The sequence below is a fragment of the Diabrotica virgifera genome, chromosome 7, assembly GCF_917563875.1.
Source record: "Diabrotica virgifera virgifera chromosome 7, PGI_DIABVI_V3a".
NCBI lineage: Eukaryota > Metazoa > Arthropoda > Insecta > Coleoptera > Chrysomelidae > Diabrotica > Diabrotica virgifera.
The window spans coordinates 128,217,965-128,238,188 of record NC_065449.1 but is presented as its reverse complement, the minus strand read 5'-3'; the positions used below and the strand labels follow the sequence as shown (position 1 = coordinate 128,238,188).

The following is a 20,224-nucleotide window of genomic DNA, read 5'->3' as shown; positions in this document are numbered from 1 at the left end:
AAGAAGTGTGGAACAAAGTAAACCGATATAAAAACCGAAAACAAGCGAATAAACCCCTAATGGACCCCAAAGAAGACTGGATAAGCGAATTCCACACAAAAATCTCACCTCCATGGGTCGAAAACAACATTACTCAACAAATAGCTACTGTAAATAGGAACACTTCTTTCCTACAATCGTTATTTCAATTATGGGAACTCGATCAATGCATTAAATCAACAAATAATAAATCTCCCGGGGCGGATAACATTTCATATAATATGTTGCATAAAATGCCCTTAGACCATAAGAAAGCCCTGTTGGAATTGTTCAATTCGATTTGGATAAATAGGATTCCTTTTCCACCGATGTGGAAAGAATACATCATAGTACCTATCAAAAAACCTGGAAAACAGAATGGAAATGCAGATTCATATAGACCCATAGCTTTATCATCGTGTATATTTAAAACCATGGAAAGAATGATAAAGAACAGGCTTGAATATTGGCTAGAAAATGAAAAAATATTACCTGACTCACAATATGCTTTTAGAAAGGGAAGATCTTCCTTGGAACCCCTAACGATACTAGTAAATGACATCTATCTAGGATTCACACACAAATACAGCACTTTGGCCACATTTTTGGATATAACTTCAGCATATGATAATGTTCAAATAAATATACTAGAAGAGAAGCTCATCAATATTGGTCTACCAACCTCCTTTGCCAACTTCATAAAATCAGCTTACTCTAATCGATCAGTTTCCTTAAAGATAAATCAAGAAATTTCGGAATCAAGAATATGTAGATCTGGATTACCACAAGGTAGTATCCTGAGCCCAATCCTCTACAGCCTGTACACAATGGATATAGAAAATGTTATATCACAAAAGTCTAAAATCATTCAATACGCTGATGATGTTGTTATTTACACCAGTAGCAAATCAGAGGACAAATGTATAGAAAATATCAACACTGAATTTATAAAAATCCAAAAATACCTAGACAACATGGGACTTTCCATATCCGAGTCCAAAACCAATATATGTATTTTCTCTAGAAACAGAAATAACTATCAAAGACAACTAACAATAGGAAAATATAAACTCTGTATTAGTAACTCTGTAAAATATCTTGGTCTGCATCTAGATAGAAAACTATTATGGAAGGACTGTATCCACCAAATTATCAAAAAAACAAGTAATTCTATAAATATCCTAAGAGCGTTTTGTAGAGCAAAGTGGGGAGCAGACCCAAATACGGCTTTACTATTCTACAAAACAATGGTACGATCAATAATGGATTATGGAAGTCAACTCTATGGAACAGCAGCAGATACACATCTAAATAAAATCGAGATACAACAAAATAAATGCTTAAGAGTTTGCCTGGGATATCTTAAGTCAACGCCCATAAACATTATACAAGCTGAAGCCGTGGAACCTCCTCTTAAACTAAGAAGACAACTATTGAGCAGAAAATTCATGATAAAAACCATTTCAAAAAAAACTTCTTACCTCAATAGTGTACAGTCACTAACAGTTCAAGTTTTGACCCATAGATACTGGCACTTCAAGAAAACCCCCCTCATAGTAGAATCTTTCTCAGAAATAGCTGACATTACAGATATACTCTATTCCAACCAACTCCCTCCAGTTTTAATTTACTCACCTGAACAAATTTTTTCACGTGAAATTAGAACCTACTATTTTGAAAGTGAAGAAGTAGCAAGTATCAATCAAACAAAGTTCAACGAAACAAAAAACAAATACTGGCCAAACTATGATTCTATATTCACTGATGGATCAAAGTCAAAAGAATATACCAGTTGTGCCTTCTACCATTTTGAGGAAAATACTGACAAAAAATTTATTTTACCAAAGGAAGCTTCCATATACACTGCAGAACTAACAGCAATAGTGCAAGCTATGAAATACGTACTCGGCTCTAACCACGACAAATTTATAATATGTACGGACAGCAAAAGTGCAGTAGATAAACTTAAAAATGTTAAAATAAATAGATCAGTTAATCATATTGAAGCAAAAATCCTGTATTTACATAATGAGGTACACATCAAGAATAAAGTCGTCATATATCTATGGGTAAAGGGACACGCAGGCATAACAGGTAATGAAATGGTGGATGCCTTAGCAAAAACAGCTCCAACATCAGGAGAAGAACTAAATCTTAAACTACCCCCGTCCGATTTATTCTTAAATCAAAGGAACAAAATAAATGAGATGTGGCAAAACCTATACAGTGCATCAACAACTGGAACAAACTTTTGTAAACACCAGCCAAGGATCCCCAGAAAACCATGGTTTCACAAAATACCAAACAGAAACTTTGTCGCCACAATAAATCGAATACGTGCAAACCATGCACTAACACCTTATTATAAACACAAAATAAAAATTACAGACGATCCACTGTGTAGTTGTGGTAAAATGGGTACATTGGTACATGTTTTACTTGAATGTCCAATAAATATTGTAAACATTAATAATCTATATAAAAACTTAATTCACTACAAGATAAACCTTCCAATAGACCTAAATTGTATTATTTTTTCAGGAAATAATAATATACTTTATGTACTTCATCAACACATCATAAACTGTAAACTAAAATTGTAAAATTACTAACCAATTTTGTAAGCAATTCTGCAAAACAAACTAAATGTAAAGCATTAAAGGAAAAAAAAAAAAGGTGAATACAAAAAAAAAAATAATAAAAAAAATAAACCAAGTAAAAAAAAATTAACCAATTAAAAAAAAACAAAAAAAAAACAAAAAAAAACAAAAAAAAACAAAAAAAAAAACAAAAAAAAACAAAAAAAAAAACAAAAAAAAAGAAAACAAAAAAAAATAAAAACACACAAAGAGGGCTAAAACCTCCGCGGCGTTGAACCGGGTTGATGCTCTAGCGCGGAAGGAAAAAAAAATTAAACACCTTACACTTTACTAATGCTACATATTACTAACAAAACAAATGAATACATCATGCTCAAGTTTGATACTATGAAACAATTTACACAAACTATTTATACAATCTAACATAGTCTGGCTAATTGGTCCTCACCAAAGCCATAAATTCCACGAAAAAAAAAAAAAAAAAAAAAATCGTTAATGTCACAAAAGCTTATTTGAATAAAATCTATTATATCGGTTTTCTTTTAGTTGGAAAATTTAATATTATTTTTTGTATGTTAATTATTTATTTAAAATATGTATTTATTGATGTTGTTTTTCTAATTGTAATAAATAAGCATAAATTTCACTTAGATGTTCGACGTCTGATTTTTTATTTATTAAGTTATCTGTTTGAATGATAAATGCCATCTCGAGGAATAGTCTCTTGTTAAGATTATTTTCCATTGCAAGGATTTTTGTTTCGTTGTAGTTCATTACATGTTGTTCATCATGTACGTGTTTTGCAAGGGAACATCTATCAGGATATAATCTACTGTCACTCTTGTGTGAAGTGATACGGCTTTTCAGGTGTCTATTCGTTTGGCCTATGTATTGTTTGTTACAACTTCCACAAGGAATACAGTAGATTATGTTAGATAACTGGTCTTTAGGTGTTTTATCTTTAACCTTAGTGAAAATGGAACCGATTGTTAAAACTGTGTAATTAGCGATTTTAATATTCTCATCAACTGATTTAAAAATTCGTGTAAGTTTAGGTGTTAAGTCTTGTATAAATGGTAATTTAAAGTATTTAATTGTAGTTAATGGCGTGTTAGTTGTGGTGTGTATTATTGGGTTAACGTTTTGTGGTGTGTGATTAGGGTTATTTTGTGTTATAGATAATGTATCATTTGTTGTATTGAATAGTAGTTTATTAAGTAATTTGTTTGGGTATGAATTCTCTAGAAAAAGCTGATGAAGGATTTTTTAGGTTTTTATTATGGAGGGTAATGTTATGTAATGTTAGTAATGTAATGTAATTTTTTATTACACGTACATGATGAACAACATGTAATGAACTACAACGAAACAAAAATCCTTGCAATGGAAAATAATCTTAACAAGAGACTATTCCTCGAGATGGCATTTATCATTCAAACAGATAACTTAATAAATAAAAAATCAGACGTCGAACATCTAAGTGAAATTTATGCTTATTTATTACAATTAGAAAAACAACATCAATAAATACATATTTTAAATAAATAATTAACATACAAAAAATAATATTAAATTTTCCAACTAAAAGAAAACCGATATAATAGATTTTATTCAAATAAGCTTTTGTGACATTAACGATTTATACCTAACTTATTTCTCACATAAAACACTCAATAACATTCAATATTTAGTATATCTAGTACTTCACCTTATTGACATTCAATCAACTTCAAATCAAAAAATTTTCCTTCTTGTCAATATAAAAATAATTTAAATTAATCCTAATACATCACTATTAACAAAATTTCATCCATTTTATATCAAAATTGCAGTATCTCGATGTCATCTTAATATCTTAATACCGTTAACCTCAATTAGGTAAGATAAAAATTGTTAAAAAAAGATCATATTATAACATTGTACCATTTTTTAAATATTGTAGCTTTCGTCTGATGATGCTGATGAAAATCAGCGAAATATAACGATTTGTTAAACAGAGTACCACTTGGTTTTATTCAGCTGTATACCCAATAAACCTCAACCCCATTTTTATCTACCAGGTCAGCTGTTATCTTAAAAAAAAAAAAAAAAAATATATATATATATATATATATATATATATAAAACAAGGTTGAAATATTGGGGTAGCAGCAATCTCAAAGAAAACTCTTTATAATAGTTCCAAGCTTTCGAAAATGTTTATTTTCATCATCAGGGAAACTACAATCATAAATAGACAGTATTTAACAAATAGGCTAACTGAAATCAATAATAATTGCTATCTTTGTGTTACCAAAAATCAAGAACACCATAGTTTCCTCTCACTAAACCAGGTGTCGAGGATCCCCAAAAACACAAAAACAACAAAAAATTGTTCTGAGAAATGCAGAGTAAATACTTTCACTAAAAACACTGCACATCACAAAACAATCTTACTAAAGAGTTACTTATATGTTTGTACTTACATTATTTGAGGATGTTGAGCCTAGTTGTTAAACACTGACATATAAAACGAAATTTTGTCCTGGTACAAATCGTAAATAAAAATTAAAATTAAAAACTATATATAAAAAATTGTTCTAAAAATCGAGTATAAATTGAAAAATGGTAAAATATTTTAAAAATGATGTATGTCAAATGGCATTTTTGAGAATGTCTAACAAATGTTATATCGATTTTTATTAAATTTTGTTTGAATTCATACGGAAACGTCACCACCACTGAACCAATTATAATTATTTAATAAATGTTTTATAAATTTTGAAATAGGAAAATTCCGAAATGAGAATTAAACAGTTTTAATCAATGCAAAGTTTTTTAATAGTAGATGTCTTTTTTATTATGTGATTTATATTGAAAAAATCTATAAATTATATATTAAATGAAAGAAGAATTTGAATTATTAAATTTAAATTGGTTATTTTTATCTAAAGTGAGTAAATAAGAATAAATTTCACTGAGATGCCTTACATCTGATTTTTTGTTTATTGAATTTTCTTCTTGAAAGATAAAAGCCATTTCCAAAAAGAGTCTTTTGTTATATGAGTTCTCAGAAGCTAGTACTTTAGTATATTGATAATCCATTGTATGACCCTCTTTGGAAACGTGTTCTGCTAAAGCACAACGTTCAGGATGTAGTCTAGAATCACTTTTATGTGATATTATTCGAGATGATAAAGTTCTCGAGGTGATACCTATATAGTTCATATTACAACTATGACAAGGTATACTATAAACTACATTGGAACAAGATAATGCAGGAGTTTTATCTTTCAGTCTAGTAAAAATTGAGTTTATAGATAATGTGATACTATTAGCTATTTTTATGCCACTAATTTGATTAAAGATTCTGCATAGCTTTGGTGTGATGTTCTTAATGTAAGGGAGTGAAAAATATTTAAAGTTAATGGGTTCCTGGTTTTCTGTAACATTAGTAAGATTATTTAAATTTTGGTTGTTAATACTATTATTATTTGTGTATGAGATGTCAGATGTGTTAAAAAGTAATTTCTTTATAAGGGTTTTTGGATAGGAATTGTCAATGAATATATTAAATAATATTCTTAGATTTGTATTATGAAATGAGCTGTCTGATATTTTTAAAACCCTTGATTTCATTTGTTTTATTAAATTAACTTTTTGAGAAAATTTATGGTATGACCAATAATTCATATACCTACCTGAGCTTATTGGTTTTTGGTACCAGTCAATCATTAAGGTGTTTGTAGTAGTATTACGAATAAATTTAGTATCTAAGAAAGGTAGAGTACCATTTTCATCTTCTCTTTCTAAGGTAAATTGAATGTAAGGATCATAACTGTTGAAGATGAATAAGATTTCATCCAAGGCATTGGAAGGTAGGCTAAGTATTATGTCATCAACATATTTCTTAATAAAACAAAGGTCAAAAGGTAGTACTGGTATTACTACGTCTAACAAATCGTCCATCACATAACATGCAATAATAGGTGAAATTGTCGCTCCCATAGGAGTACCAAATTTTTGTGAATAATATTGATTATTAAAAGAAAAATATGTGTTATTAAATAAAAAGCTAATTAAATTTAAGAAGGTATCTTTCTCAATGCTACAGAAGTTACGAATAGAAGACCATTTTTTATTAATAGCTCTTAGAGCTGCATCTAAGTAAACATTACTAAAAAGGGACACGACATCTAAGCTTGCAATAACATAATTAGGTGGAAGTTTAAAGTTATTGAATTTGTTAGCAACTTCAAAAGAATCTTTTACGTAGTAATCATTGTCGAGGTTATGTTGTCGATACAAGATAACATATTTTTAATAGGAATGTGTATTCCTAGTATAGGTTCAATACTAAATTTGGGGCCAAGAGCCAAATATCACAACCTCTGTTAGATTTTTTATCCAGTTTGGTTTAATATTTAACAAAATATCAACATTATCTTTATACAGCTTATCAAATTTCTTTAAGTTATTATTCTTAATTATGTGAAATTTACGGTTATATACTCGTTGTTGTTTTGATTGGAAATTTAAAAAAATTAATTCTGATGTTAAGTTAATAATGTCTATTTTAAATTTTGTTAAATCTGATTCTAATTTATTAATAAGTTTATGGTTAGATGTAATTTCAATATTTAGAACTTTAGATCCCATTTTATCACATAATCTTATAGATTCCTCAGTGTAGGTATTTTGTCTATGGATCAGTGATAGGATCGGTTTCGTACTATGTCTAATGTGTGGTGGAAGTGTGCCCGTTTTTCGGCATTTTAAAAGGAAACATCTTCTGTTGTATTCATTTGCCAATTTCATTTTACTCTTTGACCAAGACTTCAATTTCTGGACTGCAATGTCACCAAATTCAATACCGATGTTCTGGTAAAACCCCATTGTCGCTGTAGTTAACAGGTATATAATATTTGCTGAACAGTTAGGAAACAAGGTTGAAATATTGGGGTAGCAGCAATCTCAAAGAAAACTCTTTATAATAGTTCCAAGCTTTCGAAAATGTTTATTTTCATCATCAGGGAAACTACAATCATAAATAGACAGTATTTAACAAATAGGCTAACTGAAATCAATAATAATTGCTATCTTTGTGTTACCAAAAATCCAGAACACCATAGTTTCCTCTCACTTCTTTTTTAACTGATATATTGACTAAAGCTTATGACACTAATAATGATTACTACGTAAAAGATTCTTTTGAAGTTGCTAACAAATTCAATAACTTTAAACTTCCACCTAATTATGTTATTGCAAGCTTAGATGTCGTGTCCCTTTTTAGTAATGTTTACTTAGATGCAGCTCTAAGAGCTATTAATAAAAAATGGTCTTCTATTCGTAACTTCTGTAGCATTGAGAAAGACACCTTCTTAAATTTAATTAGCTTTTTATTTAATAACACATATTTTTCTTTTAATAATCAATATTATTCACAAAAATTTGGTACTCCTATGGGAGCGACAATTTCACCTATTATTGCATGTTATGTGATGGACGATTTGTTAGACGTAGTAATACCAGTACTACCTTTTGACCTTTGTTTTATTAAGAAATATGTTGATGACATAATACTTAGCCTACCTTCCAATGCCTTGGATGAAATCTTATTCATCTTCAACAGTTATGATCCTTACATTCAATTTACCTTAGAAAGAGAAGATGAAAATGGTACTCTACCTTTCTTAGATACTAAATTTATTCGTAATACTACTACAAACACCTTAATGATTGACTGGTACCAAAAACCAATAAGCTCAGGTAGGTATATGAATTATTGGTCATACCATAAATTTTCTCAAAAAGTTAATTTAATAAAACAAATGAAATCAAGGGTTTTAAAAATATCAGACAGCTCATTTCATAATACAAATCTAAGAATATTATTTAATATATTCATTGACAATTCCTATCCAAAAACCCTTATAAAGAAATTACTTTTTAACACATCTGACATCTCATACACAAATAATAATAGTATTAACAACCAAAATTTAAATAATCTTACTAATGTTACAGAAAACCAGGAACCCATTAACTTTAAATATTTTTCACTCCCTTACATTAAGAACATCACACCAAAGCTATGCAGAATCTTTAATCAAATTAGTGGCATAAAAATAGCTAATAGTATCACATTATCTATAAACTCAATTTTTACTAGACTGAAAGATAAAACTCCTGCATTATCTTGTTCCAATGTAGTTTATAGTATACCTTGTCATAGTTGTAATATGAACTATATAGGTATCACCTCGAGAACTTTATCATCTCGAATAATATCACATAAAAGTGATTCTAGACTACATCCTGAACGTTGTGCTTTAGCAGAACACGTTTCCAAAGAGGGTCATACAATGGATTATCAATATACTAAAGTACTAGCTTCTGAGAACTCATATAACAAAAGACTCTTTTTGGAAATGGCTTTTATCTTTCAAGAAGAAAATTCAATAAACAAAAAATCAGATGTAAGGCATCTCAGTGAAATTTATTCTTATTTACTCACTTTAGATAAAAATAACCAATTTAAATTTAATAATTCAAATTCTTCTTTCATTTAATATATAATTTATAGATTTTTTCAATATAAATCACATAATAAAAAAGACATCTACTATTAAAAAACTTTGCATTGATTAAAACTGTTTAATTCTCATTTCGGAATTTTCCTATTTCAAAATTTATAAAACATTTATTAAATAATTATAATTGGTTCAGTGGTGGTGACGTTTCCGTATGAATTCAAACAAAATTTAATAAAAATCGATATAACATTTGTTAGACATTCTCAAAAATGCCATTTGACATACATCATTTTTAAAATATTTTACCATTTTTCAATTTATACTCGATTTTTAGAACAATTTTTTATATATAGTTTTTAATTTTAATTTTTATTTACGATTTGTACCAGGACAAAATTTCGTTTTATATGTCAGTGTTTAACAACTAGGCTCAACATCCTCAAATAATGTAAGTACAAACATATAAGTAACTCTTTAGTAAGATTGTTTTGTGATGTGCAGTGTTTTTAGTGAAAGTATTTACTCTGCATTTCTCAGAACAATTTTTTGTTGTTTTTGTGTTTTTGGGGATCCTCGACACCTGGTTTAGTGAGAGGAAACTATGGTGTTCTGGATTTTTGGTAACACAAAGATAGCAATTATTATTGATTTCAGTTAGCCTATTTGTTAAATACTGTCTATTTATGATTGTATTTTCCCTGATGATGAAAATAAACATTTTCGAAAGCTTGGAACTATTATAAAGAGTTTTCTTTGAGATTGCTGCTACCCCAATATTTCAACCTTGTTTCCTAACTGTTCAGCAAATATTATATACCTGTTATAATATATATATATATATATATATATATATATATATGATTGTTAATATGTAATGACTGTTGGAATTGTAATAAAAATTTTTTTTTTTTTGGGGAATGCAGTCAATAAATTTTTGGGCTATTCAGTGAAACACTTTGAACTTATTAGTCGAGCTTTCGAAAATTTTATTTTCTTTATCAAGACTATCTACAAATAAAAATGTTTAAATTTAGATAAAACTCAAAATATAAAACTTAACTTACTGCTCGTGGTTACAAATTAATAATTATACAACTTATATAAAAACATGAAAATTTCTTAAAAGTAATATGTAAACGTAAAAGTTTTGATAGTATGTCAATTCGACATCACTCAAAAAAATGTCGTTGGACTACTATAATAATTCGATGGGTTGGGAAAGAAATTAATGACATAATTTGTTGTAATTTATGATAGAAGAAATAAAAAAAATATATTTTAGGTAGAATTATTAGTAATATTTCAACAAATTTTAATAAGACAAAATGTTATTATAAATGATACTTAATTTATCAATGTCAGATCTCTTATTAATGCAATTTGATTTTTTTATCCAAACCATTTCTTTAAATTCTCTTTTGCGTAAATTAATTTCCCTTTCTAAAATTGTGGTTTCTTGAAATATGAAAACATGATCATCATTAATCACATGTTCTGCCAAGGCACAAGACGGGACATTTCTCTTATTATCACTTTTGTGTGAAGTTAATCTAAGGGATAAATTCCGTGAGGTTTGACCAACGTAACATTTACCACAAGTGTTACAAGGTATAGAGTAAATAAGATTAGAACTCTCCATAACTTGTAGTGGAGTCTTCGTTTTGGTGTAAAGACTGTTTAAAGTTTTAATATTTCTAGTGGCAATCTTAATTTTTGGATTTTGCCTAAATAACTTAACCAATTTGGGTGTTAAAGTTGGTATATATGGTAGAGAACAATAAGAAATGGTAGGTAAACTTTCTAATTCCCTTTCCTGTTGGTCAATATTGTCTTCATGAAGTGTTCTATTATCATTAGTGCTAAAAATTAATTTATTTAATAAACCCCTGGGATAACCATTTTCTAATAAAATTTCTCTTAATTTGTTGAGGTCATTATTTACAAAATCCCTATGTGACAGTTTACATATTCTGTTCTTTAGTCCTAAAACTAAGTTAATTTTCATTTTGAAGGGATGTTGAGAAAGATAATGAATATACCTATTACTGCAAAAAGGTTTCTTGTACCATTGAGTTCGTAGCATATTATTAGAATCTCGGTGAATTAAGAAATCTAAGAAAGGTAAGCAATTATTTACCTCTTTTTCGTAAGTAAATTTGATACTTTGATTCCAACTATTAAAAATAGATAATGTATACTCAATTTTGTCTGATGGTAAAGCCAAAAACCTTTAAAAAAAAAAAATTTATATATATATATATATATATATATATATATATATATATATATATATATATATATATATATATATATATATAAAATCTTGTTAATTTTGAGTATATATATATATATATATATATATATATATATATATATATATATATAAAGTAGTATCTCTTGAGGATGCAGTCAGTCTATTTATTGGCCCACAAGACAAATAAAACTCTTTGACTTACTGTCAAGCTTTCGAATTGCTTTAATTCTTTTTCAAGACATCTACAAAAATTTCAAAATATAAAAATGAGGTACTTACAATTTATTTTTCTAACTTACTAGTCGTGAGATTAAAAGATAAAGTTGAAACTACAAAAAAGGACAATCACACACATATTAAAATATTTAAAGCAATCTAAAACATTATGTTGTTTCCATGGTTCGTTGTTCAACATTATATGAATTGTTTACCATTTCTTTAGGAGGAAAGCAAAACCAGTAACAATAGTTGTTTTTATTATAGTTGTTAATTTGATGAAAATAAATTAGTCCAGTCAATTTGTCTTCAGCCTATTATGAATTTTTAATGATGGAATGTACGATACAAAATCAGATTATGATGTTGTGCCAAATGTTTGTTGATATGCTAATATATAGCAATAAATGTTACTCAATTTGTCTATATCTGACTTTCTATTTATGCATTTTTTATTTTTCTGGATGTGTGTCATTTCTACAAATAATCTCTTCTGCTCATTTTTCATCCTCTCTAAAATTGACGCTTGTGAAAAATTAAATGAATGATTCAGAATAATTGAGTGGTCGGCTAATGCACAAGCTTGTGATTTGTTTGTGTTAATATCACTTCTGTGCGAAATGATTCTGCTGTGTAATGTACGAGAAGTTTCTCCTATATAAACCTTATCGCAGTCTGAGCAAGGTATTTGATACACTACTTTTGAACTTTCCTTAGTTGTTAGTGGATCTTTAGTTTTGGTGTATAAATGTGCTACAGTTTTAACGTTTCTAGTAGCAATTTTTATGTTTTCGAATCCTTTAAATAATTTAAGAAGTTTTGGTGTTAAGATAGGAATATAAGGTAAAGATCCAAATATTTGTGGTCTTGTTGGTACTAAGGTGTCAACTGTTGGACTATTGTTTATTACTTGGCTTGCCGTTTTCACTGTGGGTTGTTTTTTATTGTTGGGATTTTCAGTCAATGTGATGGAAACTGGAGAGGTTGCAGTACTAAAAATTAATTTATTAAGTAGTCCTACCGGATAAGAGTTTTCCATTAGTATCCTTTTTAGTCTCTTCAAACTCTCTTCTCTATATGTTGGATGAGATATTTTTGTTACTCTACTTTTTAGTCCCAAAATTAGGTTTATTTTCATTCGTGTAGGATGTTCCGAATAGTAATTTATGAATCTATTGCTAGAAATCGGTTTTCGAACACACATCCAGAAAAATAAAAAATGCATAAATAGAAAGTCAGATATAGACAAATTGAGTAACATTTATTGCTATATATTAGCATATCAACAAACATTTGGCACATCATAATCTGATTTTGTATCGTACATTCCATCATTAAAAATTCATAATAGGCTGAAGACAAATTGACTGGACTAATTTATTTTCATCAAATTAACAACTATAATAAAAACAACTATTGTTACTGGTTTTGCTTTCCTCCTAAAGAAATGGTAAACAATTCATATAATGTTGAACAACGAACCATGGAAACAACATAATGTTTTAGATTGCTTTAAATATTTTAATATGTGTGTGATTGTCCTTTTTTGTAAAGTTTCAACTTTATCTTTTAATCTCACGACTAGTAAGTTAGAAAAATAAATTGTAAGTACATCATTTTTATATTTTGAAATTTTTGTAGATGTCTTGAAAAAGAATTAAAGCAATTCGAAAGCTTGACAGTAAGTCAAAGAGTTTTCTTTGTCTTGTGGGCCAATAAATAGACTGACTGCATCCTCAAGAGATACTACTTTATATTTATATATACAGTCAAGAATACCACCATCTTATATATATATATATATATATATATATATATATATATATATATATATATATATATATATATATATATATACCTTGCCGATCCAACAAACTTTGTAGAAGTGTCAGGTACGACTCCTTTTCCCATTGGTGTAGCTAAAAATGGTAAATTAGCAAATTCTATCAAGTCTCTGACTTCTTTTTCGGCTCTTGAATAAGCTGCACCTTTTCCTACAATTATCAGGGGATTCTGGGCTTGCGAAAGAACAGTTATGACCTTTTCAATTTGTCTTGGATCAGGAAAAACTTGCGGGATAGGCACTGGACCATACTGGTCAGGTATTTTTTCTTGAGAAACTCGACCTGTAACACAGAAAATATTGTAACGAAAAACAGAGCTTTAGCAATTTATATAATAACTCAAATATAAGATACAATATAAAATAACCTCGAAAGGAAATTACACCAGCAAATTAAAACTTTGCATTGCATTTAAATACAATGAATAATTCGCCGCCGCCTACGAAAAGTATAACTCCGAAAAATGCCGTTAAGAATAGAACTTTCAATGAACGCCGCGAAAAATAGTATTTTTGATTATATGATTGTGAACATTATAATCCCTAATAAAGTGTTAGTGAAAAAATTTATTTTTTGAGGAGTATCAGCAAAAGACATTTCTGTTTGTGGATTCACGAAAATTATAATTACTAAAAAGTATAAAAATAATTGTTTTCGTCGGCAGAAACAGAAACAGAAAGGGAAGTAATTGTTTTCGTCGGCATCTATTATGAACTAAATCTTTTCGTTGTAAATATTTTGGGAGTTATAATATTCGCGAACACGCATATAAAAACAAATTGTATCGCCAATACTTATCAAAAAGTTATTATTTTCACTTGAAATGTAATAGGAATCACATTAATCATAGGTATGATTCGCGCGGAGATCGGTGGGAATCTGTTAAAAATGTATTTATCAATGTTTGGTATATGTTTATGTAATTTGAGTAGCCGGCGCTTTGAAGATAACCACTTGCGCCGGTTTTGATCTCTTCTGTGTCATATTACTGATAACTGACTGCAGAATATGAAGGTCCGTACTTTCTCACAATAATTTTTGCGAACGTAATGATTATTATTGGAATGGAAATAATGTTTAATCGGCTAATCACTTTAACCGAATTTGAAAGTTTGTGAATCATAGATATATCATCTTTTGATAAATTAATATTTATGACTGCAAATAGTTGTGAGCAAGACATACTTTTAAAACCGTTATTCGTTATTAAGTTGTATTTCAAACTTAGCCTGGGATATATTGATTTGCATGTGCTTCTTGTAGGTAAAATTTTTTAATATTTAAAAAATTCTTTAACTAGTTGCGTGTACTTGTTGCAGTGAAAATTATTTTATTAATTCTTTGAAAAAATCTTTAATTAGTTGCGTGTGCTGGTTGTAGTGAAAATTCGTTAATTAATTCTTTTAAAATTTATTTATTAAGTTGCGTGTGCTTAATGTAGTGTAGAATATAAAGAGAAATAGCTACAAGAGCTAAATTAGAAATTAATGGATAGAGAAAAAGAAGTAAATAATGAAGCAATATTATGCCGAGAAGGGCGCCACTTTGTCTTTTAAAGGAAAGACAAAGAAAACTCTAGATAAACCATAGGCGTAACCAGGATGATCCTAAGGGGGGGGTTACAACTACCTGAAAGGGGGGGGTTACAACTAGTGGAAGGTCTCTGAGGGCTATGGTGTTAAGCGTATAGAGCTCAAAGTACATCCCAATGGGGGGGGTTACAACCCCCAAAACCGCCCCCTGGTTACGCCTATGAGATAAACAACTCTAATAAAAAGTAATTAAATACAAGTATTCATTATTACAAGATAAATATAAATTTACCTATCTTTTTTAGTTCTTTCTTACTTATTTGATCAAAAGGAGGGAATTTAGATTACATAAAAATAAAATCAAGATTCCGGGACTGCATGTCGGGGTTTTGTTTTGGTTGGATCAGGGAGAGCAGCATATGTGCCTCCTGATGAGAGACTAATAAGTTTCGAAACCGGTAGAGGTGCTTGCTGCACTCTCTGATTGGACTAGAATATGGTTCGGCTGTATTTTCGTTTTGCAACGAAATTGAAAATGGTTATTCATTTTTGATTTACATTTGCTCTGATTGGAGTACGAAGGGAACTATTCTCGTTGGAACTTTACCGCGCTGAGCAGATGGGACGTGAATTGCAAATTGTAGAATTCCCTCATCTTCCTTAGTCTCAGCATCCGTATGGCTTGCAAATTGTAGAAGCCTCGAAGGTGTAACCAGAGAAGGTTCCCATTGTTTTCATTCTGGTGGGATGTAGAATAGCATTATGTTGTTTTATATGCCATTAGAGTGAAAACTTAGTCTTTTTGCTAGCAGTTGCCTCTAGAGCATCTATGCCATTTCGTTCGTTGCAATCCTGGACTGCATGCCGGGGTTTTGTTTTGGTTGGATCAGAGAGAGCAGCATATGTGCCTCCTGATGAGAGACTAATAAGTTTCGAAACCGGTAGAGGTGCTTGCTGCACTCTCTGATTGGACTAGAATATGGTTCGGCTGTATTTTCGTTTTGCAACGAAATTGAAAATGGTTATTCATTTTTGATTTACATTTACTCTGATTGGAGTACGAAGGGAACTATTCTCGTTGGAACTTTACCGCGCTGAGCAGATGGGACGTGAATTGCAAATTGTAGAATTCCCTCATCTTCCTTAGTCTCAGCATCCGTATGGCTTGCAAATTGTAGAAGCCTCGGAGGTGTAACTAGAGAAGGTTCCCATTGTTTTCATTCTGGTGGGATGTAGAATAGTTGTTTTATATGCCATTAGAGTGAAAACTTAGTCTTTTAAAAATCAACATTGTTACAAATGAGTCGAATTTATTGACATGCTAGAAATCAAAAGAAAATTATAGTGGACATCTTTCCATTATTACAATTGAAAGATTTGTCCCAGCGTTACATGAAAAAGAGTTTAATCACTTCACTAAATGGGGATGTCCTTGTCACTTCACCAAACTTTGAGTCTAACAAAAATAGACAGACAGTACAATTTTGACTTTTCTCTAAATATTTCGTCATGAAAATTTCCAGCAAAACTCACAGTCTGCTTTTCTATGTTGGCCATTTCAGAAACTTTAATTAACTGCTTATAGAACTAACTTTTTAACTAACTGAAAAACTTCTAATTACTTTAATACAAAATGGCTGCTTACAAAAAAACTTGGTGCATTTCACACCAATAATATACCGTCTTGCGTCTTGCCTGAAATGGCAGTGCCATCACTCGACTATCTCAAGTCAGGGTCTCTTGAGAAGAACGTCTGACCCTCTAAGATCGTAAAACGGGAATCAATTAGTCTTTCTCACATACTATGCAGCTCAGCAACTTTTTCTCCCAAACAGACGACGAATCATTCTTTTCAGACAATCGAGTTAAGAGACACCATCCCAAACTTTGTCATCTTATAATTTTTGACGAATCAAAAGCCAACATTGACTCTATTCTTTCTAACTCTTATTCTCTTACAAAAAATACTATGACGAAACAGATTAAGAAGCCAATTAAACAACAGATGGATTTCTGTCTACGGCAAACGATGGGAATTGCAAACAGAATGGTTAAAGTAAAATTTTTACTATATTAGTCGAGGAAATGAAGCTGAAAAAATGGCAAAACCTCGCAATTTTTTCGTTCAGCATCGATTTGTACAAAAATTTGGGATTAGGCTCATTACACCCTCTAGTTCATTTTCTATATTGAGCCGTTGTACGCTTTTGGTTTTGTAAGGGTGAAAACTAACCCTGGTTGTAAAAAATTATAAAATAATACAGTAAAACCTCGATATAACGGACTAATTGGGGGAACAGGATGTCCGTTAAAGCCGAAAGTCCGTTATATAAAAGTAGGTTTAAAATCAATCAATAATTTTATTTTGAAAATACGTACTGTATTTAGATACAGTGTACAAATCTGTGTAAGTTAAAAAAAGGAATAAAGTTTTGTTTACTACTTTTTACTTTTCTACTTCATCAAAAAACTCCATGTACTCTGCCATGTACTCGTTTGGTTGTCAAAACTATTCACCGATCCATAAGTTGAATACGCGATGTATTTTTTTGGCAAAAACATACAATTAAAGTTGACATCTTCTGAATGTCGAATATTTTCAGGGGGGTAAGTAGGAACTTTGTCTAAAATCAATAAACATTTCACCTCTTTCGGCGGTATTTCCAGTTTCTTCTCTTGAAATTTTCTCAGTGCTGGTACAAAACGGGCAGATGATGCATTATATCTTTGACAACTCTAGGTTTACGAGATTTGCCAACAATTATAGCAGTTAATTCATGCGATCTATCGGGTTTAGCATAAATAAAGCAGTGCCGAGATCCTGTCATTGCTGATTTTTCTTTCAGAATTGGATTTTTCCTATTTTTTTGAATTCAATTTTTTTTACATTTGATCGGATTTTTTGTCCGTTATATCCGAAGTCCGTTAAATAGAGATCCGTTCTATCGAGGTTTTACTGTATTTTAAACTTTAATATTGTCAACATTTGGTTCTTATTAGTTACATAATGAATGTTTTATGCTTTAAGATATACTATTATAATATTTCAACCCTTAAAACCACCCTTGTTGGAGCTATATATAAAAAATTTACTTATCCTAAAAGAATAATTTCCGCTTGCATCGATTTACATAAAAATTTGGGATTAGGATCATCTCACCCTGTACTTCATATTCTATATTATGCTTAAAGGCGTTGATTATTTTTAGGGATGTAAACAACCCCTTATTGTCAAAAATTATATAAAAACATTGTATACTTTAATATAGGTAAAATTTGGTTTTGATTGGTTAAATAATGATTGTTTTATACTTTAGGATATAATATCATAATATTTCAACCCTTAAAAACCACCCTTAATAACATTACAGTTTTTATAAGTAGATATTTTAATAGGTCTATACAGAAAAAAAGTAGAATTAAAGAATTACAAAAACATTTATTTACACAAAAATACGAATTTACAAATATGTACAAATACAAACAGTTTTTTAGTCATCTTCCAGTATACAAACCGGTCCTGTGGTATTATACATACATTGAAAATTATCCATAAGCGGACTATCCGAATTTTTCGAAAAAAAAATTTGTTTTATAAACATAGCTCCTTCATTTTTGGCGGTGAAAAGATATTTTAAAAATGACTTTGTAGGATTTTTGAAGAGTTATAAGGCTGTGTAAACTAAATTCCGTAAGATCCCTCAGTTTTTAATTAGGGTGGGTTTAAAGGGCTCGAATAAGGGGGTGTTTGCTCGTAAATAGAGGTTTTAAACAGCTATATCTCGCTAACTTTTTACTGTAATGAAAATCTATGCACAAGAGAATTTTAGTTATTAAAGAAGCTACAATTTGGTAATCTATCATTTTTTTCGTATCTCCAGTATTTTCGGAGATATTTTGAAGTAAATGGTAAAAAATGGGAAATTCCAAAAAATTTATTTTTCTTTAAACTCCAATTTTTCTATACTTAGGCCTTTTAAATAGGTCAAACTTCTTGGGTGTATTGATAATACAAATATAAAAGGAATTACAGAAAGGTGAAGACCAATTTTTAATCAGGAGGGTAGTTAGGGGGTTGTTTTCACTGATTTTTTCATAGAAAAAAGCAGGTACCGACCTTTTTTTGATCAAAGTAGCTTACTTTTCAGACTAGAAACTTTTTATTATTTTTTTTGAAAGGCCTAACTGTATACTCGAAAAAAGATTATTTAAGTTTTTCTCGAAAAATGCAAAGTTTTCCCGTTATTTTACTTTGAATATTTCAAATTATGCATTTGACGAAAAAAGCTAATTTTTAACATGCCGTATCTCGGTTTGTATTGGTCTTAGCGATATTACAGAAAAATACTTTGGTTTGTGTTACTAAAAGATACAATTTTGATATCTACAATTTTTTGATTAAATTCATATTTTTTCATCGAAAAACTGTTACTTTCAAGCGTATATAACTCGAAAAATATTAGTTTTACAAAGAAAATGTAAAAAACAAAATAAATAAAAATAAATTTCTTATAATTACTTTTTACATCTATTTACATAGTTAAAATGTAATAAAAAATTCCCGCCCCGAGATGGGGTGGCAACCACCCCCAAGGTTTTAGCGTACAGCGGCATGATATAGAAAATGATCCTTGGACTATTCCCTACCTTCTGTGTAAATTTCAAGTAAATCCATGCTGGACGAAAAAATTGCGAGCCAAAATGCTTCATTTCCTCGACTATATATAATGACGAAACTATTGTTTAAGAGGCAGACTGAACACAGCTCTGCTTTTATGTATGCAAACGAACTTATTACCATTCGTTTTACAGGAATAGAAAGACATGTAGACAGGGTTTGTCATCAGAACGGTTAAAAATAAAAAGTTCCATAATATACAAGGTAGGACGAAATTCTTCTCATTTCCTTTGTATCGTTACAGGGTTCGTCTCATATATCACAAGTACCACTTGTCACTTTTACATCAAAACAATATCAATAATTGTCATTTGGCATACAAAATGTTTTGTCTGTGTCATAGGCTACGAATAAGAATGGGCTAGTAAACTAACCTACAGTTGATCCCAAACCTTTTTTCAGTGCGCCATGAATCATGACTTCATCTAAGATATTAATACTTTGCAAAGTAACAAGACACTTACTCAACACACACACACACACACACACACACACACACACACACACACACACACACACACACACACTACACATTACACCTGAGTTAGTGATAAGTTATACAATTAC

General features: G+C 29.8%; 1 protein-coding gene across 1 annotated transcript in view; it reads right to left on the bottom strand.

Moving 5' to 3' along the window:
• LOC126888127 (2-hydroxyacyl-CoA lyase 1) overlaps positions 1–20,224 on the bottom strand; it is a 784,683-nt gene that overhangs the window by 294,981 nt on the left and 469,478 nt on the right. Inside the window, exon 4 of the mRNA XM_050656138.1 lies at positions 13,462–13,729. Coding sequence (XP_050512095.1) covers positions 13,462–13,729 — 268 coding nt within the window. The remainder of the gene's footprint in view (positions 1–13,461; positions 13,730–20,224) is intronic.